Source organism: Pinus tabuliformis, chromosome 6 (genome assembly GCF_031772625.1).
Source record: "Pinus tabuliformis cultivar Carrire ecotype Pingquan chromosome 6, CPIR1, whole genome shotgun sequence".
Lineage (NCBI taxonomy): Eukaryota > Viridiplantae > Streptophyta > Pinopsida > Pinales > Pinaceae > Pinus > Pinus tabuliformis.
This window is the reverse complement of record NC_142292.1, coordinates 54,073,416-54,101,310: the sequence shown is the minus strand read 5'-3', so window position 1 is coordinate 54,101,310 and position 27,895 is coordinate 54,073,416. Positions and strand designations below refer to the sequence as shown.

At 37.5% G+C, this 27,895-nt stretch overlaps 1 protein-coding gene across 1 annotated transcript in view; it reads right to left on the bottom strand.

Annotated features, from left to right (window-relative positions):
* The window catches only part of LOC149257187 (protein AE7-like 1), a 112,916-nt gene that overhangs the window by 22,105 nt on the left and 62,916 nt on the right, over positions 1–27,895 (bottom strand). The window contains exon 4 of the mRNA XM_089413700.1: positions 10,965–11,010. Coding sequence (XP_089269826.1) covers positions 10,965–11,010 — 46 coding nt within the window. The remainder of the gene's footprint in view (positions 1–10,964; positions 11,011–27,895) is intronic.

Genomic DNA, 27,895 nt, shown 5'->3' with positions numbered 1-27,895 from the left:
ATAGCTCGCCTCAAGTAATTCATTAAACTAAATTGGAAAGCCAAAGATGGAAATCCCTGATGGATTTGGTAAGAGAAAAATGCAGGCAAGCTTCAAACAATTCCCTAGACAGAGAATTGATGGAAAGTATAGCCTCTTTTCATAGTTGCTATTAGTGCAGATGGGCACACTTATCAACCAACAGAGAAATTGGCAAGATTTAAAGCAATACTCAATATTTTGATGCTCTGGTCGACGGAAGGAAATAAGATAGCTCACCTCAAGATTCATTAAACTAAATTGGAAAGCCAAAGTTGGAAATCCCTGAAGGAATTGGTAAGAGGAAAGATCAGGCAAGCTCCAGATAATTCCATAGGCAAAGAATTGATGGAAAGTATAGCCTTTTTTTCATAGTTGCTATTAGTGTATATAGATTTGGGATGCTTAAGAAAATATGGGCAAGGTTTGAGAAATTTTATCCTGCTCAAAAAATGAGTTGTATATGCTATGCTTCCAAGACTGATACATATGTGAAACAAGGTTTACTGGTTTGAAGTTTAAAAGTTGTTTAAACACAGTCAGGAAAAGGGGAAAAGTCAAACTGTACTAAAGGTTAATGTCATGATCAAGGCCTATGGAATTGCAAAAGTCCATGACATGTTGGTGTTGCCTTTGAAAGATTGGGTCAAGCTATTGAAGAGAGATATGACAGATGGCAAATTGTTACTATAACTGGATTGACAAATAAATAGCACACAGGAATAAGTGGAGTGGAGTATTAAGTGCCAACATCTTTTCCTTGTTTTATGAAAGAAGCAGGCCACTTCATGCCTAAGGTGTCAAACTCTCTCAAGACACCTCATTCTGTTTCTACTTTTAAAATAAAGTTCCACTAAAGAAGGCTGAAAGTTAGCATGCAAAGGGACAAAGGACAGAATTGAGGACATTGTAAGGGTTGGAATTTTGCAGCGTACAGGCTGGGTTTTGGTCTAGTTCCCAAGAAGCAATTGTATGAACTGAAGAGACCTGCGAATGTGCCAGAGGATTCACCCCTCATGTTGCAAAACTCGTATTTCTCACAGTACTGTATATTTTCTCACTATATCAAAAACATTTCTTCTGAATATCCATTATAAGTTATAACTTCTAGGTAACTTTGTTTCAGTTATGAAGATTAATGATGTAAACATGCCCTCAGTATTGTTTTTTTTAACCATTTTAATATATTATATCAACCAGTGACTCAGTTTCAGTACCTGCTATTTTTGTGTCTTGTATTGATTTATTTTGAAGTTTTTTTAATATGATAATTATCTTTAAATGCTTTGCAAATGGGTATAGTATGTAATACTGCCTGTTTAGTAATAAGTGTTACAGGTCATTTTGTCGCATTCAACCAAATGGCCTGGAACCCGGATCTATGATCATCCATTCACACATTGCAATCATTCCCTACAAAGCCAAACGCATTCACTTTCCAGAAGTTACAAGAATCCAGGATTATATTGGCTGAAAACCCTAGTTTAAGGCTTCATCACACTTACTTTCTTGACAAACTGTGATGGCACAGCCTGTACACATGGCAATTGCGCTGGTCAGCGCAGGTTTCTTTCACAAAAAGTGCGATGAACAGCCTGGAACCCGGATCTATGATCATCCATTCACACATTGCAATCATTCCCTACAAAGCCAAACGCATTCACTTTCCAGAAGTTACAAGAATCCAGGATTATATTGGCTGAAAACCCTAGCTTAAGGCTTCATCACACTTACTTTCTTGACAAACTGTGATGGCACAGCCTGCACACATGGCAATTGCGCTGGTCAGCGCAGGTTTCTTTCACAAAAAGTGCGATGAACACCTAGAAATGAGGAAAAAAAAAAATTAATCTCAAAGTGAAGCTTCGGGAGTGGTTTTAACTATTTACTGTTGAATGTGATCTCAAACTCCTACTATTGAGGTCTTATCTCTTATCTCCTAGAACTTACTTCCCCTCTAAAGCGGATCTAAGCCCTAGAATGGTAAATCTAAAACCACCTCATTTACCCTATAAATGCAGCCTCTACCATATGGCATAGAGTCTGGGCTGGCTTTTGGAGACTCTGATTACCCCTTTATGCTGCCTTTTGTGTCTAGAGGTCCATAATCCATCCATGTGCTTTAGGTGTGATTGAAGACTTACCATTGTGGCAAAGGAAGGAGAAGATAAATGGGAGAGATTCACAAAGTCAAGGCCTACAAGGGTTGTAACCTTTTCCTGCCAAAAGTGCATTGTTTCTCCTATACGTTATGTCTTGTTTATGAATATGTAGAACATGAACCCTTGGCTTCTTGCTTAGAGTTGTTTGTATATGCTATTTCATATATTTTCATTCTGTTTTCTTGCTCGTTTTGGATGATTTGCAGGTTCCACTTTGGAACAGAAAATGCTAGAACGCAGAATAAATATATAAATATTTTATTAAAAGATATGAAAATTACAGATGATGTCTGATTACAATGGGGCTCCTGGCTTAAATACCGCCATGGACACCCTTTGGGAAAGGGCATGATCTTATGATCGTGCCCTTTCGCCTAACTAAACCTAAATTAAATAATAAACCTAAAATTAACTATTTTTTACATAACATTGCCTTCCTCTCGAAAGAATGCTTTGTCCTCAAAGCATACGTAACGACGGATGTTGTTGACAAAATGCTTCATTCTCCCAAGAAGCTTCTTCTTCGGGCAAGTCCTTCCACTTGATGAGGGCTGAAAGGGGATAGTGGTAGGGAATTAGTAACGGTGAATGGAGTGCGGGTAGATGCGGAGGACCGACGAGTTTGGCAGAACAACGAGTGGAATCGTGACAGCGGCGTACTATCAGTTGCAGTGGCAGCGGATTGGGAGCACCGTTGAATGTGAGTCAACCTGCGGAAAAAAAAACAGCGAACAATACGGACGGCAGCCAGGGACAGAGAATGGCAGCGGATCACAAACAAGGAAAACCACTACGTTGGAAGGGTATGCCAAATGTAAATGAGAAAAGACAGTCGGGAGAATGGCGAGTGTGGAGGAATGAAAATAATGGTGGTTAAACAGTGTTGCAGGCGGCAGGATCGATGCTCTGATACCAGATGGAACAGAAAATGCCAGAACGCAGAATAGATATATAAATATTTATTAAAAGATATGAAAAATGACAGATGATGTCTGATTACAATGGGGCTCCTGGCTTAAATACCGCCATGGACACCCTTTGGGAAAGGGCATGATCTTATGATCGTGCCCTTTCGCCTAACTAAACCTAAATTAAATAATAAACCTAAAATTAACTATTTTTTACATAACACACTTTTAGAAATTGGAACTGGAGCTAACAAGTAAGGAGAAGGAGGAAGCTTGCATTGGATTCCAAGTAGGTTTTCCTTTCATATTCAAACATCTCTAAGGAAAAACATTGTAGTTTTGTCTTGGTTGTTTCTAGACTATGCCACTAGGTCTAGGGAGATTACTTTTGTCTGCAGAAGCAATTTATCCACAAAACAATAAGGATTATCCTTCTCTGAGTTCAAGGTTATCCAAGTTCATGTAAAGATTGTCCAGCATGTCTTCTTGCATACTGTTGGTTTCACTTGAAGATTGTCCATATGTTTTATGCCTTATCCGTACAATTTTATAACTACCACCCCCATGAGCATGTTTCATATATCATAGTATTCCTTAGAGTGCCAAAGATTGCCATGCCTTTCTCATTGGCACTCGAGACATTTCTCCTCTTTAAACTTCTTCTGTATGTTTCATCCTATTAAGTTCATATTTCTACTATATGGGATAATGGTGCCCAATGGAAAGACCCTGGTTTGAAGATTTAGAATAGAATTGCTGTCTCTAGTTTGCACAGTTTCTCCAACATTATTTTAGAAACCCCCCGCAATCACTGAAATCTGTCATTGAAGTTTGCATGAGATAGTTGTTGCTAAAGTGACATTGACAATCATCAGTTGAACATATCAGAGGGTTACCCCCTCTGGCCCAAGAGCCAGTTTGATGCCTAAAGCAAGTAGAATATTTTCCTCCATAAGGTGTGTTGGCCCTATTCTCTTCTCTATAGAACAGCCTGAGGAACAGCACAGTTCAGGAAAAATCAAAGGATGGTCCTAAAGATGAACCAAGGCCAAAGGTTTGAAACATTGACTCACAAAAACCAATTGGAGCTTCCTGAAAATACAAATATGGATAATATTGAACACCACAAAAGCTTGCTTACTGCAATCCCAATACAGCGTTGAATCATAATCAACAAAATTTAATTCAAGGGTTGTATATACTATAAACAGAAATCCCAAAAAATATCAACCTAGGATGAGTTGATCTTTTCAAGATGTGACAATCCTTACCATCATCCAAATCATAACAATCATTGCATTGACAAATCAACTTACCAATACCAACATTACTCGAAACAAGACAACGCTCTCCTCAAATGTCGAAGAATCAGAGTCCCAATATTTCTATATTAATAAAGAACATTGAACAGTTCAACCAAAATCAATGCATAGTCCTAAAGATGAACCAAGGTTAAAGGTTTAAAATTTTGACTCATACAAACTGATGTAGGGCTCCACAAAATAAAATATGGAAAACATCGAACACCACAAAAGCTTGATTACTATACTCCCAATACAGCTTGGAATCATAATCAAAAAAATTTAATTCAGAAATTGTGGCAACTGAAAGTTCCAAAAAAATGACCTATGATGAGTTGATCCTTTTACAATGTCACAATTTTGTTTGAATATCAGAAGATCCTTCCACCTTTTTTCCTCAAAACAGAAGAATATCACGTGTATGATCATATGATCAGGCGAAGATATTAACAAATGATGAGAACGAAACATTTCAACATCAACATCTCTCTCTACCAATGCTTCTTCTTTTTTTAACCATGGTGGATCAGTAACTCGTTGGAGTGATCTGGGCAAGGCCCAGGATCAAACCTTCTGGCTGCCACTATACCACCAAGAGTATATCCAATCTGCCTGTAAGACTAATATACCAGGAATATATGACTTAGCAAGAACCGAGACGTCCCATATTGACTACAAATGGAGAAACTCCCTCAAGCCACCTATTCCTCCAACCTCATGACAACAGGCTTAACATGACATTTCAGGGAATCAAACTCGAGTGGAGCGGGATTTAACGTCCCATATTAAACACTCGGTCTACCCTTAGAAGAAATCAAGAAAAATAAATAGCTAATGTACTATACGAAGATCATAAACTCCAAGGGGAATATCAAAATTATCTTCCCATTGTAGGCAACTTAAAGAATAAAATTAATATTGCTAAAATAAGAAAAAACTCTACCAGTGTTTTTAGGACAAATCATTTCTTTACGGGGAGGGCGTGTTATATACCTAATATATGGATTCTTGGCTTAAACAATGGAGGATAAATGAGTGTGTCTGTCTTCAAAATATCGATATCGTTTATAGTACAATCAAAACGAGATTTAAATAGAGATTATGGTGCAATGAAGAAATCGAGAAAGAAATAGCTAATGCACTATAAGAAGATCATAAACTCCGAGGGGAGTATCAAAATTATCTTCCCATTGTATGCAACTTAAAAAATAAACTTAATATTGCTAAACTAAGAAAAAACTCTACCAATGCTTTTAGGACAAAGCATTTCTTAAGGGGGAGGGAATGTTATATATCTAATGTATGGATTCTTGGCTTAAATAATGGGGGATAAATGAGTGGGTTTGTCTTCAAAATATTGATATCGTTTATAGTACAATCAAAACTAGATTTAAAGAGAAATTACGGTGCAATGAAGAAATCGAGAAAAAGAAATAGCTAATGTACTATAAGAAGATCATAAACTCCGAGGGGAATATCAAAATTATCTTCCCATTGTATGCAACTTAAAGAATAAAATTAATATTCCTAAAATAGGAAAACACTCTCATAAGCTTTAGAATGAAACTGGACATTGGACTAAACCTAAAGCACTGTGGGAGGAAAGATTAAGAAAGATTGTGATGCTACAAAGGTGGAGGACAAAAATGAATTTCTCTTGGATAGTGCTGCTGTTATGAAACCAGCTCACAAAAAGATAGAAAAGATAGTTGAACGACTTCGAATTCAGCCTCTTCGAGGGGGCAACCTCCTTTACTTTACAAAAATGAACAATTCTTAGATGATATAAAACCTCCTTTCAATATATAGGAGTCTATGGGGTCATAATATAATCAGAGCCGACATAACAATAATAATGTAAGGGCACAATAATAACAATAGTGGGCTTCTATTGGGCACAATAGTAACAATATCGGGACTACATGGGTACAACATTATAATAAGGGGGTTGTACTAATAACAATAAGGGGTTAGACTAGTAGTATAGGGACCTAACATGCCCCTCTCCTTCAAAAAGTGTTGTCCTCAACGCTTGAGTAGTTCTTGATGCTTCTGTATAAAATTCTTGTCCTCCCATGTGGAATCTTCAGCAGGTAAGTTCTTCCACTTGATGAGATACTCTGAAATTGATCGATTTCGTAGCTGTCGAGTTCTTGTTTCTGTGACTGCTCCAGGTTCCAATATGATTTTTCCTTCCTCTTCAAGTTCTATCAATATTGTTTGAATTGGGATCTTTTGCAAATTTTGAATGAGTGGCCACACTTCTTCGTCCTTCTTCCATTCATCCCTTACTTTGTTTATCCAATCTGGTTGGATAATAGAAATAGCACAAAACAATGCTTTGACATCCTCATCCTTTCTTGAGAGTGCATCTGCAACAAAAATTTTCTTCCCTTTTCTATAGATGATGTCAAAGTCATAACCCAACATATTTGTGACCCATTTTTTCTATTCTTCTAAAGATAATAGTTGTTCTAAAAAGTATTTAAGACTATCATGATCCATTTTTACCTTGAAGTGTCTTCCCATTCGGTAAGGTCGCCATTTCTTAAGTGCATGTAGTATTGCCAACATTTCCTTCTCATAAATAGCTTGTTTGAGATGTAGCAGTAAAAATACCTAATCACCTACATCAAAAGATTTTTCACTACGATGTTGATCTACCTGTTGTTTCATTCGATTTTGCACCAAAGTGGCGTTATCCTTTAAAAGTTGGAAAACTTGTTGTTGATGCTCGATGTGATCTTTCACTACTTGAACCTTTTTCTTCTTGATATGTCCTTCTATCTTGAGAGTTTGAGGAGTGGTAATTTCTTCCAATGCTTTACAAGATATGGTCGGATTCATTTCTTGATGCTCGATGTGATCTTTCTCTTCTTGAACATTTTTTTCTTGATATGTCCTTCTATCTGGATAGTTTGAGGAGTGGTAATTCTAGCCAATGCATTACAAGATATGGTTGGATTCATTTCTTCTTTCTTGATGTGATCTTTCACTTCTTGAACCTTTTTCTTCTTGATATGTCCTTCTATCTTGAGAGTTTGAGGAGTGGTACTTCTTGCCAATGCTTTACAAGATATGGTCGGATTCATTTCTTCTTTCTCTGGGGTTGGGTCTTGGCGTATATCCTCTTCTTTTGATATTTCTTGATACTTTTCTTCCTCCTCTTCATAGTCTATGTAAAATAATTTCTTCTCAGCACACTTATAACCTTTAGTGCATTTTCTATCACAATTGTAACAAAGCCCTTTTTTTCTTTTTTCTTCCAATTGTTGTGGTGTAAGCCTTGTAGGTTGTGGAAGGCTAGGAGAAGAAACATTTCCATAATTATAGTCATGAGTGGTGGGATTCCTTGTTTTCATAATTTGGCTTTCAATTTTTCTTGCCAACTCGAATGACTCCTCCAATGAATCAGGTTCTCAAAAACGAACCTCATGTTGAACATTATCCTTTAAAGTCCCTATCAAGACATCAATCCTTTGCTTCCCTGGAATATAAGTTACCCTTCTATTCACTTTTTGAAAGTCTTCAATGTGCTCTTCCATTGAAACCTTTTGTTTAAGATTTATCAATTGGCTAAAGAAGGAGTTTCTCTTTGTATCCTCATAATGTGCTATCATTTCCTCCGTGAAAATTGACCACGTGACAAGTGGTTTACAAGAACAAAGCCCTTTATACCATAAAAATTGATTCGGTTCTAAATAATTAGATGCAATACATACCTTTTGTAACAGTGGTACACCATGTAGATCAAAATATTTCTCCATCTGTAGTATCCAATTTATCGAATCCTTGCCATCAAACTTCCTCATCTCGCTTTTTCTTGATTTTAGGAGCTCGATCTTGAAACGATTGTAACTCTGTAATTTCGGATCTTCCAGTTCTGAAATCGCGACCTGCAGTAGCCCTCTGCGTCCTCTTTCCAATGCCACTAGTCTGATCCAAATTGGATTCTCCAAGGAAGAGTTATGCCAAATCTCCCACGGTGACCTGATTATAGACTAGTTCAGTAGAGCGAATTTGTACGACGTGCCACGAGTCACTGTTTCGACCTTTGGATCTGAAAAATGTACACAAGAAACTACAGTCTATCCTCGTTCTGTAACTTCTTACGAAATTTCAATCTGATTCTCAAAACAAAAGTTATGACTATTTTACCAAGGTCACCTGTTTGGAATGTAATTTAGGAGTCTGCAAAAAGGCTAACTTCCTCAGATCATATCTCCACAAATATTGCGCAAAAAGCTCTGAAATTCGGACCCGAGGTTCAGTGCGATTTCGTCTCAAATGGTTTTTTTTCACTTCTGAAACGTCGCAGAAAAAAGTTATAGCGAAAATTCCACAATAACCTATTTGGAGCAGCGAAACCCTAGAATCCACAACTCTGATACCAAATGTTATGAAACCAGCTCACAAAAAGATAGAAAAGATAGTTGAACGACTTAGAATTCAGCCTCTTTGAGGGGGCAACCTCCTTTACATTACACAAATGAACAATTCTTAGATGATACAAATGAAAATACCTCCTTTCTATATATAGGAGTCTAAGGGGTCATAATATAATCAGGGCCGGCATAACAATAATAATGTAAGGGCACAATGATAACAATAGTGGGCTTCTATTGGGCACAATAGTAACAATATCGGGACTACATGGGTACAACAATATAATAAGGGGGTTGTACTAATAACAATAACGGGTTAGACTAGTAGTATAGGGGCCTAACAGCTGCCTACTCAGAGGTTAGGCCTCATTTTCAAGTCATATATAACCTATTGGATCTTCATAACATCTTAAACTCGTGAAAATCAAAGATATTTCAAAAAGCTTCTTTCCAATCTTCTTGATCATAGAAACAATATGTTGAGACAAATTGATTGATCTCCATGTTTATTTTGTTATGATCCAATAAACCAAAGTTGGTATTCAATGGCAAGTAATCATCATCATCATAATATTCAGTATAATAAACCTAGGGTAAGTTGAACTATATAATATATAATTATTATTAATTATTAATTGGATCGCCTATTATTCATTCTTATATATATATATATATATATATATATATATATATATATATATGCGCTATTTTTGTGCATTTCCTTCTGAATTTCATGTGCAAAATGTTATTACAGGGTTGTAATAAAGAATTCGACAAGCTACACTCAGGCTCCTCAGAGGTTCACCTAAATTGGCCCTTGCAGCCCGATCAATCCCCAAAGGACATTATCAAATTTTGCATCAGCCCCTTTGCAGTGAAAAATGATGACAAGAACGTCTGCATTCCCTTCTCTATTTGAACCTCTATCTCTATCTCTGATTTTATGTAGAGTTTGTTGTCTTCTAGGTTTTACCTCTAACCTTTTGGATTCACCCTTTGTCATGTACTTGTTTACTATTATTGTACTTTCAGATGAATTTTTTCATCTTTTAGCATTTAGGAATGATATTGGCATTTGGTACTCCCAATATAAGATGTTAATCAGTAGTATCTTTTAGTCAAAAGGAACCATTCTTTTTCCATTCATGAATACTCATAAAATAATCTTATCTTATCTACCATTATGCCAAAAACTGAACCCAAACACAAGAATGTAGATACGTCTACAAGGCATTATTACATCACAAGGATACTAGGCAGCAAAATTGACAAAAGAGATAGATGCTGCAAAAAGTATTTCAACATCCAGAAGTCCAACAAAAGATCACACCAATAGTTTCCTTTTTCTTTGGAAAGGATATCAACCATAGATATTAGGAAAGATATACTAATATATACCTTTCACCCAAAGCTAATCCGGTGACGTTGGATTCACGGATGACCCAATAGTCAGGCACCTTTTCAAATAATATCCTAAAACAACTTTTGCGGGACTTTATACCAATTGATAGAAAGTTGATATTCTTGTCAATTGTCAATTGACAATTATGTTTGACTTAATTATAATTGCATTCTAACTTATTTCTATTTATTGTTCTCATTTATAGCCGTTAAATTTGTGTATTTATTCCTAAGATGCCATAAGCATTGCCTTGATAAATTATACATCTGCCCCACAACCATATTCACCCCCTTTTGCTCATTTCTGGACATTTCATATAGTTTCCACCTTTTCTGGCATATGATGAGAAATTTCAATTATTCAATCAACATTCCTTTGAATGTGCAGATCCATACACTCTATCATTACTTTTTAAGCTTCATATTTCTCATCTTTTAGTGTATGATGTAAATAACTACTCACAATTCTTTCCAGTTCACAATAGACTGAGGACATAAATAATTTGAGAGTTAGATTTTGCTCAAATCATTGCTCATGCTACATAACTTATTTTCACTCGACTACCTATATTCTGCTTAATGTGAACAATATATTCTGACGAAATTTGACAAACTATGAGGTTAAGATTCCAGGCCCATCAGCATCACTGCAATGTTGCAAGAAGTTCTCATATTTTTACTCTTACAGGCATAATTTTAGTGGAAAGAGATTTTTAGTTGTCATGTTATGCTTGAAAATGAAAAAGAAAGTAGCAGCAGCAAACATGAACATTTGTTTCTCTGACTCACCTGAAGCCTCAAATGCATGGGAACCAGGAGCAACATAGATGTCAACCTGTATAAAGAATCAAAACATGGTCATTGCTACACAGCCCAAGTATAATTTATAAACATGCTCAACTATAAATACAGTGTTCCACCATTTGATAGCCAGGCAATTATCGATTGAAAACAAATGCAATCTAAACTATTTGGCATAAACATACAGCCTTGAAAAGCACAACCAGCTGAAATTTCTCAAGCAATAAGTTCACTCAAATTGCATCTTTAACTTCTATACATAAAACTGCTAAATCAAAAAGTTTAGTCACTCGAAAAAGTAATTCCAAGGTGGGCATTTTAAGCATTTCTTTGATATGTTTGACAATACAATATTACCAAACTGCAATATCACTGTGTCAGGAAATTATTGATCTTCCCTCTTGACAAGTCACTCTATTGTTGCACAGTTGTGACCTTTTGTATCATAACTAACTGTGTTTACTGGAATGAACTGGCCATAAATTACTCTGAGAGAGATGCAGTCATACCCTAGAATATTGTATTTAGCAGTGTTGCAAAAGTCCCGAGAAAACCAGTGGCTAGCGAGTTTTTCAGAGCATTGATTTTATCGGCAATTTTGTTTATTTGAAAAACTTTCGATTTTAACGTAAAAGTTGCAATTTTTCCAAGTCGATGAAAAAAATCGTGGGTTGCTGCCGGGGCCAGTTAAATTAGCTTTTGATGTTTTTTTCAGGCCATTTTGCATGCCCAGTTATGCATTTCGAATTCTGAGGAGAAGGAAAGGGTTTCTAGGCACCCAAGAGGAGGAGAAAAGCGAGTTTTTTCAACTGGTGATCGATTTTTCTCAGTGTTCCACAGGGACGCGTCCCCCAGGGTGGGGTGCATGCACCCAGAGCAGGGTGACGCCTGGGGAAGGGTGACGCCTGGGGAAACGTTTACCCACGTCCCCCTTTTGGGGAGACATGGGGAGATGCAGGGGGGGGCATTTCTCTAGTGTGGGAGGCGCATCTCCCCAAAAGAGGTGCTAACGCACCCCCTCAAAAGGGGGACGCCCAGAAGCACCCTTTTTGAGGGGGAACGCTCAATAGCACCCCTTTTGAGTTTTGTATGGGAAAGCCTAATATTCAATCCTATGGCCCTATTATTGCTATATAATTCATGGTAATGTTAAATTCTCAAAGTAAAAGGATCATCCTTTTACTTAAATTTTTAACATTACCATGAAATGACTCGGGATGTTTGAAAGTGGTTCCGACCTCATTGGATTTCATATGGAGAAAGTAGAATTTTAGATTTCACTCAAAATCCAGCAGACTTAACAGTTTTTTAGGATTTCAGGATCGGGGGGATTGCAACATTTCCATTGGATTTTGTTATGCACGAGGCTATGGAACTAATATTTAATCAAGAGCACCAAGCCCTCTATGTACCTTGATGTTAGTGGCATTGGTTGTCAAACTCCTCTATCATGACCTTACTAAAAATGTACCCATCACTCAAACAAAATCTTGACTTGACATGCTACGTTTTTTCTATCTTATTTTAATGCTTAGAGGGTGATATTGATTACGAAGATCCCAATAGAGGTAATGATTTTGATGATATGTAGGTATTTGTTGTAGCATGATTTTTTTTAGATGCTAGAGGCCATCTAGAGCCTATTTGTTGATGTATTTTCAGTTCAAAGATGGATTGCACTCGGTGCCATTTTGGTTATGTGCACCCTTACATGCTATATAAATGAGAACTTTTGCTTATTTGTGTATAAATGGTTTGGATTCATATGGATGCACATGAATATATATGTTTTTCTTTAAAATTTGAATATTTTAGGTGTTTTTGGTCGACTAGTTTTTGTTCAAAGGGTTTTTCGGTTCGATTATTGATTCGGTTTCGATAACATTGGTATCTACTATAGTCTATTTTGCTTAGTACTAATTAAATTCTAGAATGATAAATGATGAATTTAAATTTTAAATCAATTTACATTCTAGAATGATGACTGATAAATTTAATTTTTAAATCAATGTAGATTATAGAATGATGAACATGGATTAATGTATATCATTATTGTTAAAATTGGCAACTAGGGCCAACTTCCACCTTAGGACAACTCATATGATGGAGATGATTATTGCATTGGATTCCTCTTTTCGAGAGGTACAATTTTGATATAAATCTCATCTCATTCTGACAAGCAGATATGGAATTTTGAATTTATTCCTTCTTATGGATAAATTGTCCAAGTCGGCCTCAGTCAAATGTAGGCTCATGAAGCCCAATGGATGTGTCTCCTCACCCTCAACGAAGTGTATAAATAGAAGTGACCCTTCTCTTTGTCGATTTGTGGTAGCATCGGATGTGCTCTAGCCATGAAAATTAGTGGAGAGGCTAAAGCACATGAGATCTCCAAGACCGAAAAATGGTTTCAGGAAATTCTAACTGGTGAAGGAAATATTAAAATAATTAATATTTTTAATGGGTTCCTAAGTTTAAACTTAGGAAAATAAAAATATTAATGGGTATTGATATAAAACTGGGTTAGAAGGTTCTAAATGACATGGATCAAGCCAAATCTAATCTTAACCATTGATTAGAGATGTAATCTCGGCCGTTGAAGACTCAACAGAAAAAGTATAAGAGGAGGCTTGAGGACCAGTTCGAGACACACCAGAGTGATCAGTCAGTTCGTTTTTCTAGGCGGGGTTTGCTAAGAGAAATCGAACCAATGATCAGTTGCAGCAAGGGGCAGTGAGTGCGTAGTAGAGAGGCAGAGATAATGCCAGAAGACCAGCACAGAGACAGAGAGGCAGACACAGAGCCAAAGGAAGCCACGCAGACGGCCAGAGAGCTTGTGTGAGTGACGCAAAGGGCCACAAAGGTTGCATAGAGCCTCAGAGGGCTGACGTAGAGGGTTTCAGGCTGATGCAGAGGCCAAGAGGGCTGACGCAGTGCCTCAGAGAGGCGCTGGAGAGGGTTTTGTGGAGCAGACTTTCAAAATATCTGCTTCCAAGAGAGGTATTACTGCCAGATTATTTTCTCTGTAGGGTGACCCAGTTTGGCACCCAGTTGTACTCAGAAAAGCTGCATAATAATAACACCCTCAGAACTATTGAACCGGTTTTCCCAAGTTGGGTTTTTCGGGGACGAATGTCCAAAAATAACGATGTCCCTTGTGTGTTTGTCTATTTATTTTAATTGTTCATCTGTAGATGGTTGAGACTGCATTCTGTTTATTTCAGTGTTTATATAGTTAAATAACTTGTTCAGTAATTAACAAGTAGGAGAAATAAACCAGATAGTGCAGAAACATTTCTAACGAGTTAGACTTAGAAATTTCAACACTCTCATTTGGATATCATCAACTCATCACATCATCTTCTCCCTCCTCTATTGATTGGCTCGTACACCTTGGAGACTTCTCTACTTCGCACGTGTGGAAGAGGACAAATTTCTGGACTAGTTTTGGAGGCTGGAAATTTCAGAGATTAGAGCAAAGTTCACCAGCGTTGGCTTGGGCAGTTTGACCATGGTTTGACTTTGATCTTGAGGACAAAATTCAGATTTTTGTAGGCCCCATTCATTGGCACATGTTTTGGGGTGTTTTTTTACTGTGTTCACTGTAGCGTTGACTTTATGGTTTGACAGCAGACTTTGTCTGGGTTGACCGAGTTGTTTTTACATTGACTTTGACTCCCTTGGCAGGCCGCATTCTTCTGCTGTTGACCGAGCTGCTTGGAGGACATTTTGGGGCAGCTTTGACCACCGTTGACTTTCTGGTTAGGGCTACATTGACTGTTGATTGACTGTTGATTTGGCAAGATTGTTTTGGGCATGTAATTCTGATATTTGTACTCTCTCTCTCTCTACTAAACTATTGAAGAATAATAAGAAGATTTGATCAAAGGGTTTCCCCACAATGGGGTTCGTCCCAGGCATCCGCCACATCTTGTGTCCTCTTGTCTTCTGCACTTGTCTTTATGTTCTATCAATGTGTTTAATGTGATTGCTACTGGATATAAATGGAAATTGCCATTGGGCTAATAAGGAACATTGAAGTAAATTGTGCTAAAGTATAGAACATACCATTGTTATCTAAAATTAACATGGTATTGAATCTATAAATTGAAGATATTGAACTAGCTACTCTTGTATTTATAGGCTCCATGTGAGGTCGAATAAGTGTCCTTAGGCGGACTTAATCTCTTCTAGGTCAACTTGGTGTGGAGGATACATAAATTATATTTGACTCAATAGTAAACCCTTTTACATGATTCAAAAGCCCAAGAAGGGTCTTTTGAATATACAATAACTCTATAAACTCAATATTAATCCTAGGAGTCCACAATGGGGACCTTGACTAATATAATGATGACCCAAGCATGAAACCCATGCTTTAATAAGTCATTGCTACAATAATAAAATTCTTTTCATTATTCTTTTGACAAATACATTTATTGATGACTCAAATACATTAAATGAAGACTGAACCTAGTTACAATTTCCAACACTCCCTCTTAACTAGGGAGGTATTCATCATATACAAATACAATAGAAGATCTCAAACTATATGAACAATGAAGAACTTTAGGCACCGCAATGCCATGGACTAGATTCCTGACTAGGGCAATCTATCCATTGGTCTCTCAACAATTTAGGCACCGCAATGCCACGGACTAGATTCCTGACCAGGGCAATCTATCCAAGTGGGAATAAGGTGGACTAAAGCTTTCAACCCCTCTAGGTACCATCAGACTTACTTGCTAACCACCAACCTAGGGACCTAGGTGCGTATCCATGGTCAGAGCTCTACGACCCACGCCACCCTCCCTACTTTGGGACCTAGACATCAACACAAAGTGTCGGCCAGATGTCCTCCCAGGCAATGCTTCACTCGCAAAGCCTCAACAAATCTCTCCCATTTCCTTATCAGCAATGTCTACCAAACCAAGCAGGTTTTTGAGATACTCAAACTTCTTATTAGGAAGAGCCTTTGTTAGTATGTTTGCTACATGTTCATCTGTCGAGACATACTCCAACTTCATGATCCCATCTTGCACCAAGTTCCTAATAAAGTGGAACTTATTGTTGATATGCTTTGTTCTCGAATGAAACACGAGATCTCCGGATATCTTAATACAACTTTGATTGTCACAATTAATCACAGTATGACAAAGAGACTTCTCGAACAAATCTGTCAGAAGCTTCCTTAACCAAACAGCCTCCTTTCCTACTTCACATGCAGCCACATATTCTGCCTGGCACTACTCAACGCAACAAGATCTTGCTTCCTACTCATCCATGAGATCATAGTAGCTCCCAAACTAAAACATCCTCTAGTAGTGCTCCTTCCATCGGTCTCACTGCCACCCAATCAGAGTCTGTGAAGCCAATTAGCTTGACTTCCTTACTATCATACTTTAGGCAGTGATATATAGTGCCACGAAGATACCTTAGTATATGTTTAGCAGCTATCCAGTGATCATGACGGGGCTCCAACTGAAACTGACTAAGAATGTTCACTATGAAACATATATTTGGCCTAGTATTTACTAGATACATTAGTGAACCCACCAATTGTCGATAGGAGGTAGGATCCACAAGAATAGAGTCAGAGTCCCTCAACTTCTTGAGATTGGTGATCATAGGAGTAGTCATCGGCTTGGAATCCATCATCCCAAATATTTGCAATAACTTGATGATGTACTTTCCTTGCCCCAAATATATCTCCCCGGGTCTCTGTCATACTTATAGATCCAGGTAATAGTGCATCAGTCCTAGATCCTTCATTTCAAATTCAGTTGCCAACATCTTCTTCAATTCTTAATTTCTTCGCTCCACGCCTGTGATGAATAGATCATCCAAATAAAGTAGAATAATGACGGGCTCATCATTCACGACCTTGATGTAGAGATTCAGATCAGCAAAACTCTTCACGAACCCAATTCTAAGTAGATATGCATACCATGCCCTAGGTGCTTGCTTCAAACCATATAGGGCCTTCTTAAGTCTGCAAACATGAGAATCCCTGCTATTAACTTCAAAGCCTTTGAGTTGTTCGATGCACGCTTCCTCATCAATGGTCCCATTCATAAATGCGGTCTTCACATCCATTTGATGGATATTCCACCCCATTGTAGCAACCAATCAAACCAACGACCTAATGGTAGTGTACCTTACTGTGAGTGCAAAGGTTTCTTCATAATCAATCCCTTCCTTTTGAGAGAAACCCCTTGCAACGAATCTTGATTTGTATTTGTCTATACTTCCATCAATAGCATGTTTGATCTTATAGATCCATTTAGATGTGACAACCGATTTGTCACTAGGTCTAGGAATGATTTCCCAACCCCCATTCTTCGTGATGGATTGATATTCTTCCTGCATTGCTTTCTTCCAAACCTCTTGATGCATAGCTTCCTTGAATGTAGATGGTTTGGCTTCAATCAATTTCGTCATATATGCAGCATAACCAGAATATCTCTTCGGTCTCTTTCTTTCCCTGAAGGTTCCTTTCGCAACTTCATGTCCTTCAGCATCTTCTAATGTAGCTTTCAACCAATTTGGCATTTTCCTTGTGGTTGGGATGACCACTGATTGAATAGGCTCACTTGGTCCTTCTTCGAGATTTGTAGTAGAGTTTTCATGATGAACTTCTTCTTCTTCAAATATGGGAACTTCTTCGTCATCAGAATCAATAGGAATATCCTTTGATTTCTTGTATGCTTGATTTTCATCAAATATGACATCCTTGCTTACTTCAATATATCTTCCTTCCTTGATGTATATTCTATATGTTTTTGAAGAGAGACTATATTCAACGAATATTCCCTTGATACTTGTAGAATCCAACTTATTTCGCTTGTCTTTCGAAACATGGATATATGCTGGACATCCAAAGATTCAAAGGTGATCCACCCTCGGCCTCTTTCCTGTGAATACTTCTTCGAGTGTTGTATTATCAACACTCTTATGAGGACTTCTATTTTGAATGTATACGGTTGTCATTATTGCTTCTCCCCATAAGAATTTTGGTAGGTCTTGATCAAGGAGCATAGTTCAAATGCCTTCTTCAATTGACCTATTCTTCCTTTCGGCCAATCCATTTTGTTTGGGATAATAGGGAACAATGAGCTCCCTCTTAATACTTGTTTCCTTACAATATGCAATCAATTCCTTAGAAGTGTATTCCCCACCATTGTCAGACCTCAGAGTTTTATCTTTCTTTTGGTTAGGGTTTCCACTTCAGCCCTAAACTCCTTGAACTTATCAAATACTTCATCTTTTGTTTTGAGGAGGTAGAGCCATGTCTTTCTAGAATGGTCATCAATGAATGTCACATAGTAGAGATGACCTCCAAGTGATTTGTCAGACATGGGCCCACACACATCGGAATGGATGAGGTCTAATATCTCTTTAGACCTAGTTTCACTATTATGAAATGGCTTCCTTGTATGTTTTCCCAAAGAGCATTGCTTGCACAAACCTTCATGATCTAACTTCATATTAGGAATACCATGAACCAGTTGACTAAGAACAGGAATGACATTATAATGTAGATGACCATATCTCCTATGCCATAGCTCAATGGGACTTATTTCCATATGAACCAAAGCTTGAGGAAGTGGTGTAATGACTCTATAAAGACTTCCTTCACGAACTTCAATAACCCTAGATTTATCAATGCTAGAGTCTTTTCCCCAAACCAATACCTTTCCATCAACAAAAGCAATTATTTCCCCTTTATCTTCTAAAAAAGAAATAGAAAGCAAATTCTTTTTCAAACCTGGAACATATAGAATGTTGTTGAGGTGCAGCTTCGATCCATTATCCAGCTTCAATGATGTTGATCCCAGGCCTCTAACAGCATAGCTTTTGTTGTCACCCAATTCCACTACATGAGAAGATGGTTCCTTTGATAGTGTATGAAGTTGTTTACTTTCTCCTGTCATGTGTCTCGATGTTCCAGTATCAATGATCCATGCATTGTCATCATTAAGAGATCCTATAAGAGCGGCCAAGAATCCTTGACTTTTGACCTTCTTGTTCCAACTTCCAGCAGTATTGATACTCATTCTTATGTAGTTCATCATAGAGGGAGAATCCATGCTAACAAAGTGATCTTCGACTCTTCTTGACCTTAGCTCCGATACCATGTTGGAAAATCAAAGCAGTTATATTAGGGTTTGATTCTCCTTTCTTGATAATTACTTGTGAGTGTGTTGGCTTCTTTTACTTCTTTATTATCTTATCTTTCATCAAGAAATTACCATATTATATGTGTATCAAGATCACAAAACAAGAGACACAAGATGTAGGCACTATGCCAGTGCAAACCCCGCTCAAGGGGAAAACCGAGTCAAGAAAAATCTTCCTTTCAATAGTATTCTTTGAGACTCTTCACCCTAGACAAAGACCAAACCTTCCCTCCACACCAAGTCAGCCTCCCAGATCTTCGACCTCTTTCTAGCAACTTCGACTAGGCAGCAGCTTCCGACATCAGGCAGCTTCCGGCATCAGTGAAACTTGGAAGACTTTGATCTCCCAAACTAGGGCACGAAACAGAGAGAGAGAGGCACCAAAAGTTCAATTTTCTTCTTCTCCTTAGACTTCCCCAAACTCGCACTTCCTTCAGCTTCCTTAGACCCACTTCGTCCTACTTTGCACTTCTCCAGCTACTCTTGAGATATCGAACTAGCTTGAGTTGTGATGCTCCAAATGACTTCGACTTGCTTGTATTTATAGGCTCCATGTGAGGTCGAATAAGTGTCCTTAGGCCAACTTGATCTCTTCTAGGCCGACTTGGTGTGGAGGATACATAAATTATATTTGACTCAATAGTAAACCTTTTTACATGATTCAAAATCCCAAGAAGGGTCTCTTTGAAGTTTGAATATACAATGATTCTATAAACTCAATATTAATCCTTGGAGTCCACAATGGGGACTTTGACTAATATAATGATGACCCAAGCATGAAACCCATGCTTTATTAAGTCATTGTTACAATAATAAAATTCTTTTCTTTATTCTTTTGATAAATACATTTCATAATGACTCAAATACATTAAATGAAGACCGAACCTAGTTACAATTTCCAACATGAAGCTTGGATTCACAAGAAGCGGTGTTGATCCCAACCTCTACTTCAAGGTGGTCTAAGGTATGCCTTTGATTTTAGTTTTATATGTTGATGATCTATTCTTGACAGGTATTGAGCCCTTGATGTTTGAGTGTAAGAGGGAGTTGGCCTCTGAGTTTGAGATGAAGGATCTCTGTATGATGCACTATTTTTTGGGAGTAGAATTCTCGCAGAGACCTAGAGAGATTTTCCTATCTCAAGGAAAATATGATATGAAGTTGTTGGAGAAATTTGGAATGACGAAATGCAAATCCTTTGCCACCCCAATGGAAATAAAATTCAAGAAGTTGTGCAAAGATGTTGGATCTAACCTTGCTATCCTTCTAAGTATAGACAACTAATGGGGGCATTGATGTTCCTCGTGAACAAGCGTCTGGACATATGCTTTGCAGTGAACACCTTGAGTCAATTTATGACTGAGCCCCTCCATACACATGGGTTGCTGCCAAACACATTTTGAGATATTTGCATGGGGCTATTAACCTTGGTTTGAGGTATTGTGTTGGAGATGTACGACTTCATGGATATATTGATGTTGATTGGGTTGGAAATATTATTGACAGGAAGAGCACATCAGGGTGTTGTTTTAGCTTGTGATCCACTATGATATCTTCGATAAGCAGGAAACAAAAGTCCATAGCTTTCAGCATGGTCGAGGCAGAATACATTGTTGCTAGCATGGCTAGTTGTGAGGCATTATGGTTGAGAAAGCAGGTCCTAGATACTATACTGATTTATTGCGGCATCAAGAGTAGAATCCGATTGGCAGAGAATCTCGTATTTCATGATAAGTCCAAGCTCGTTGAGATCAAGTACCACTACATTCGAGACATGGTACAGAGAGGAGTTGTAAGACTCCATTACATATCGACAGATGAGCAGATAGCGAGACTTTGTCAAAAGCAAAGTTCTTAGTCTTCAGAGAGCAGCTTGGACTGATGGATGTGACCCTCCCAAATAAGGGTCCCGACTGATCGAGAACACAAAGTTATGCTCTTCCCCCCTATTTGAGCTCATAGGAGAGGAATTGAGCCAAAGAGCTCCTGGATTTGAGGTATCTCTGGACAATAGGATGGTTTGGATCCTTACCCTCTGCGGTAAGTGGATCTCGCCTATTGTCACCATAGGGTGTGTGTGATCTTTGTCACTTGTGACAAGATGGGTATCTCCCCCTATCATGATTGACAGAGTATACCCTAGTATGCATCCTACCCACAAGCGAGGCTTGTTGGGATTGCCTATCCATCTGGCCAATGGGTTGAGAAGACTTGAGTAGGTGTGATCCTTGCATAGCAAGTGGATCTCCCTAAGTATAGAGGATGCAGGTGTTCTACCATTTGACTCTTCAAGGTCAACTTGGGAAGATCAGCAAACATTAGGATGGTTGTGATCTCTACCCTATATATAGCAAGTTGATCTCCCCTATTGACTAGACAACAGGATGGATGTGATCCTTACTGATAGATGGATCTCGCCCAATTGTCATTGGATAGAGGGTTGTAGCTTAAGCTCCCCTATGATGTCAAATTCTTCTTCTTTTAGATTCAAGAATGTTAATAGATGAAGAACAGATCAGCATAGATGAGCAGAGATGACATTTGATCTGATGATGATGAGACATTTGTGATGGGGACATACTTTGCAATCAGAAATTCTCCCTAGCTGAAAGGAAGCGTTAATTTGGCAACTCAAGTACAAATTCCCTCCATTGGACATTATTCCTCTTTCAAAGAAACCCTAAACTGCCGCTGAAAGCACTTAATTTAGTTAAGGAAAAGTGTATTTTTTTATGAAGAAACCCACAATGGCACAAAAACTAAGGTCAGCCTAAGAGGGTAATTAGCCCTCCTCCAACACCTATAAATACATGTCACATCAACCTCATTTGGACACACTCATCAAGCATCTCTCTCCTCTTCTCATTGGTTCGTACAGCTCTGAAATATTGCAGGTCAAGTTCACACGTGCGAGGGTCTTGGAGGCAATTTTGCATTGACTTTTTTGCTGGAGGGTTTGATATTTGTTTGAATGAGTTTGACTTGACATTTTGACTTGCTTTGATTGGGAAAATTCTGATTTCTTGAGGCCGAGTCGACTGGCACAAAAACCAAGGTTTTCCAGGTTGTTTGATTGGCATTGACTACAAGGTTGACCGCAAAATCTCTCTCCATTGACCAAGTTTGACTGTGTTTTCTTGGACTATTTTGTGCTGACTTTGACAGCATTTAAGGTCGAGTTTGCAGACTGTTGACCGAGCTCTTGTAGGATCGATTTCACCATTGAATTTCACTGGTAAGAGCACAATTTAACATATTTTGACTTGGACAAAAATTACAAACATTGACAGTTGACCAAAGTTGACTTTTGAGGCTCATCATTGATTGGATATTGGTTTGTCTATTTGGATAGTCAAAGGTTGACTTTGACTCATTGATGAAATTGGATTATTGTACTCTGTAACGAACAATGTTCGATTACGCTCTGATACCAATGTAACGAATAATGTTCATTATGCTTTACAAATGTAACGAATAATGTTCAATTACGCTCTAATACCAATGTAACGAACAAAGTTCGTATACGTAGCGGAATAATTCAAAAGAACTAAAATATGTAAGTATCCATTGTAGGACAAGTAGTAATTGTATATAAGAATTGTTGAATGTATAAAAGATGTGTGATTATTACAATGAGGGTGAGTGCTGTGAAAAATTCTAAATAGAAATGTTACTGCAGTGATTAATATTATTTCTTCTACTTATTATCTCATAAATAAGTTATTCACAGTGTTCTTACAGCAAATATTGAAGTATATTCTACTGCAGCCTTCACAATTATCCTTCTCTTTATCTTTTATACTTTTGATTTGTTCTAATAACCTTTGATTCAGGGGTGGCAGGAGGGGGAGGGATTCTCTCTAATTCCGAAGGAATACTTGTCAACCAGTATGCCTAGGGCTTGGGAAAGAAGTCTAATAACCAAGCTGAAGCTTATAGCCTCTATCTAGGGCTCCTTTTCGCCCACCAAAGGGGAGTTACAGATGTCACAATTTTGGGAGATTCCTTCCTGGTCATAAAGCACATGCGCTCCAACTCTCCTGCCCAGAACAACAAGTTAAATCAACTGCTTCAGCAAGCCCATGGAATTCTCCCTTTCTTTTCTAATTTTCAATTTTACCATATTTTAAGAGCATTAAACTCTAAGGCGGATTTACAAGCTAATAAGGGTTGTCAATTGAATGAAGGGCAAACGGTTGTCAACGAAACCTATGGTATTTTACCAATCCCTTAGTTTCATTATGCAAGTTTCCCTTATATTTTGACCTCCTTCTCCTCCATCTTCGTCGTCGTCTTCTTCTTTATTCTCCTATCGTTTAAGTTCAGATTCAGACTCACGAAAGAAGCAAAAGAAATCTCATTAATTGAAGCTTGATGTTAAGTTTGAATTACCAATATATGATGGTGAAATGAATCCTGAAAAGTTAGATAACTGGATAAAGCAACTTGAGGTGTATTGTAGAATTCAGACTATTGTTGATGAATCTGCAAAAATCAGTTAGCTACACTTAGAATGGGGGAAACAGCGTTGATTTGGTGGGAAAGTAAAACTCCATCAAATTTGAAGCAAAAAGATAAAATTATCTCTTCATGGTCTAAGTTTGTTAAAGCTCTTAGAAAGTTATTCTATCCTTTAGGATATATGCAAAACGCTGTAATGGATTGGCATCATTTAAGGCAAGGTAAAGGACAGAGTGTGCAAGAGTTTACAATGGAATTCAGGAAAAAAACATTAGCACTTAATGTTCCATTAGACACATAGGAAACTTTGTTAAAGTATATTGGTAGTTTGCATTATTATTTGCGACATACATTGCTTATGTTTAATCTAATTGACTTTGATGAAGTGTGTGTACAAGCCATTCATATTGAATCAGGTAGAAGACCTTTTCAGTCAAACTTTTCAAAGAAACCATTCAAGCATGTAGAGAGCAAAGATTCCAAAGAAGGCAAAGGGAAGAGCAATTTGAAAGGGAAGAAATCGGCAACAGCTAAAAAAGAAGGAGAAAGGCCTACTTGTCCTAATTGTCAGAGGATTGGACATGATGACTCCAAGTGTTGGAAGCTTCATCCGAAATTTAAGCCAAAGAAGTTCCTTAAGAAGAAGGGTGAGATGAAAGCTAATGCTGCAGTCCAACAAAATTTGGGATCCGACTCTAGTGATGAAAAGAAGATAATCGTTATGGGTCTAACAAGTAATCCTTCTGAATCTAGCTCTACTTCTACTTATTCTGCATCTTCTTCAAAATCTAATGATGCGATTGAAGAAAAGAGGCAAGTTGAATTGTTTCACAAAAGGATCATATCCAAGCACACTAAGATAGATACATTATATGATAGTGGATCACAGGAAAATCTAATATCTGAAGAACTAGTAAGGAAATTGGAATTGGAAACTAAAAATCATCCAAAACCATACCCTTTAGGATGGTTGAAAGAATACACTCAGATGCAAGTCACAAAACAGTGTCGATTAGGTTTGCAATTACAGCTAATTTTGTTGATGAAGTTGAGCTAGATGTGATTCCTTTAGCTATATGTGGAGTTGTGATGGGTAGTCCTTATCTCTATGATCGAGATGCCATATTTCATAGAAAGGAGAATAAGTATCATCTCTTTAAAGATGGAATTGAATATGTTGTCAGGGCACACAGGATTAAGACAAACTTGGATTTAATCAATGTTAGTCAAATGAAAAGACTCGTAAATTCAAGTAAAAAGTATGTCCTCGTGTTTGTTAAAGAACAACCTAAAGATAAGTATGATGCTTTTCAAGGGTGTGCTTCTTGGTTTAAGGACAAATTGGTTGAAATAGTAGATTCCTATAAGGAATTGTTTAAAGAAGCAAAAAGTTTACCTCCAAAAAGAGAAATACAACATGAGATTCAATTACAATTTGATGCCTCTCTTCTGAACATTGGCATGTATCGTATGTCAGTGATAGCGAATGACGAGATTAAGAAACAAATTTGGGAATTGGTTGATAAAGGCTTCATTCGACCTAGTTCTTTTCCGTGTGGATCACCGATCATATTAGTCCCAAATAAAGATGAAACTTGGAGAATGTGTGTTGATTTTAGAGCCTTGAATAAAATCACCATTAAGAACGGGGATCCTCTTCTTCCTAGAATCAATGATTTGCTTGATCAGTTAAAGAATGTTGTTTACTTTACAAAACTCGATTTAAGAAGTGGTTATCATCAGATTCATATTGTAGAGAATGATATATGGAAAACTGCATTTAAGACAAGACAGGGGCTTTTTGAATGGTTGGTTATGTTGTTTGGGTTATGCAATGCTCCAACAACTTTTATGAGTGATGAATGATGTTTTTCATCCTTTTCTTGATAATTTTGTCATAGTCTATCTAGATGATATACTTATTTTCAATTCATGTTTGGAAGAACATGTAAAGCATGTTAAACAAGTTTTTGATGTGTTGCAAAGAGAGAAATTGTATCTCGAACTTTCTATGTGTGAATTTGGGAAAACTTCCTCAGTATATCTTGGTTACATAGTTGGAGGAGGTCAACTAAAAATAGATCCAACTAAATTGAAGTAATTGTTAAGTGGCCAAGACCTCAAAATGTGACGGAAGTTAGAGGCATTTTGGGTGCAGTTCAGTATTGAAGGAAGTTTATTTCTCAAACTTTCTAAGTGTGAATTTGGGAAAACTTCCTTAGTATATCTTGGTTACATAGTTGGAGGAGTTCAACTAAAAATAGATCCAACTAAAATTTTAGTAATTGTTAAGTGGCCAAGACCTCAAAATGTGATGGAAGTTAGAAGTTTTTTGGGTGCAGTTCAGTATTGGAGGAAGTTTATTTCTCATTTCTCTTTTATTGCATCACCACTTCATGCTTTAACAAGTTCTAAAGTCTCCTTCCAGTGGGGAGGAAAACAACAAAAAGAACTTGACACTTTAAAGCAGAAAATTGCGATGGCGCCAATCTTGGCTTTACCAGACCTGCAACAACCATTTGAAATAGACACTTATTCTAGTGGCTATGCAATGGGTGCAGTGTTATTGCAAAAAGGAAAGCCTATTTGTTTTCATTCAGAAACACTTTTTAAAGCAGTGCTAATTATACAACTTATGATAAAGAATTGTATGCATTAGTAGAAAGTGTTAAAGAAATGGAAACATTATTTAATGGGCAAAGAAATAGTGATTCATACAGATCATCAGCCACTTCAGTACCTTCAATCTCAAACTATGTTGCAAGAATCTCGACATTATAGATGGATAGGGTTTTTGCAACAATTTCATTTAGTAATCAAATATAAGTAAGGTACCACTAATAAAGTAGTTGATATGTTATCAAGACCTTTGAATGCTTCAGTTATTCTGCAAAACAGTTCATTAGCACATGAAATTTATATAGAACAATATGCTGCAAATATTGATTTTAAAGATGTTTATGAATCACTTACTCATGGTGCTCAGGTGGAAGAAGTGAATTATCATGTTCATGATAGGTTATTGTACCATCTTGGCAAGTTGTGCATACCACAGGGAGAAAGAGTGCATGTGATCAGGGAAGCACATTCTTCTTGTGTTTCAGGGCATTTTGGTGTAGGTAAGACAATGGCACAATTACAAAGGTATTGTTATTGGCCTCGAATGAATGAAATAGTTGCTAAGTACATCAAAGGTTGTGTCATGTGTTCAACAAGCAAACCAAACAACAGAAAGTTAGATTTGTATATGCCACTTCCAATTCCTTCTCGACCATGGGAGAGTATATCTATGGATTTTGTAGGACTTCCAATGTCCAGAAGTGGGCATGATTATTTGTATGTTGTGGTTGATAGATTTAGCAAAATGTGTATTCTTGTTCCATGTAAAAAGCAAATAACTATTGAACAGACTGCACAGTTATTCTTTCAAAATGTATGGGTTCATTTTGGGTTGCCTACTACTTCTATAATTTCAGATCTGGACTCTCGTTTTATGGGGGGAGTTTTGGTCCACTTTGTGGGGACTCATGGACACTAAATTGAAAAAGAGCACAGCTTTTCATCCACAAACCAATGGGCAAACAAAGGTGGTGAACAGAACAATGGTACATCTTCTCAGAGGTTATTGCAGCAAACATCCTAAGTTGTGGGATGAATCCTTACATTATGTCCAGCATGCTTACAACCGGGCCTTACACTCTTCTACAAGTAGATCTCCTTTTGAGACATGTTTTGGGTACCTACCAAAATCACCAAAGGACTTCATGTTTGGTGAAGAAGCTAAGGAGGATGGTCATGGAGATGCCGACAAAGCAATCAAGTTCATTCAAAGAATCCAAAAGATTCATGACGCAGTACAGGATCAATTGGAGAAATGTCAGGCTAAGTATAAAATGAGCCATGACAAGCATCGGGTGGATCATCAATTCCAAGTTGGTGATCAAGTATGGCTATACATCAACAAAGAAAGGATGTGTTGACCACTAGAGTGGCCCCTGATGATTATATGAAGACTCCATGCCCAAGGATGATCCAGAGGACAGTTGTACCATCAGATATCATCAGTCAACAGAGTTTTCTAACTCTACTTCTATCTTCTCATCATCTTTCTTGTACCGAGATTCCACACCCTATGGGAAATTGTAATAAGTGATACTAGTAATGATGAGTTTTGAGTCTGTAACAAGCCTAAGATGTTGGGATTCGATCAACAAACGAGTACACCTTGGTGTGTTTTTTAATCTGGTTAATTATCCCTTCTTTTTTAGAGGCGGATAA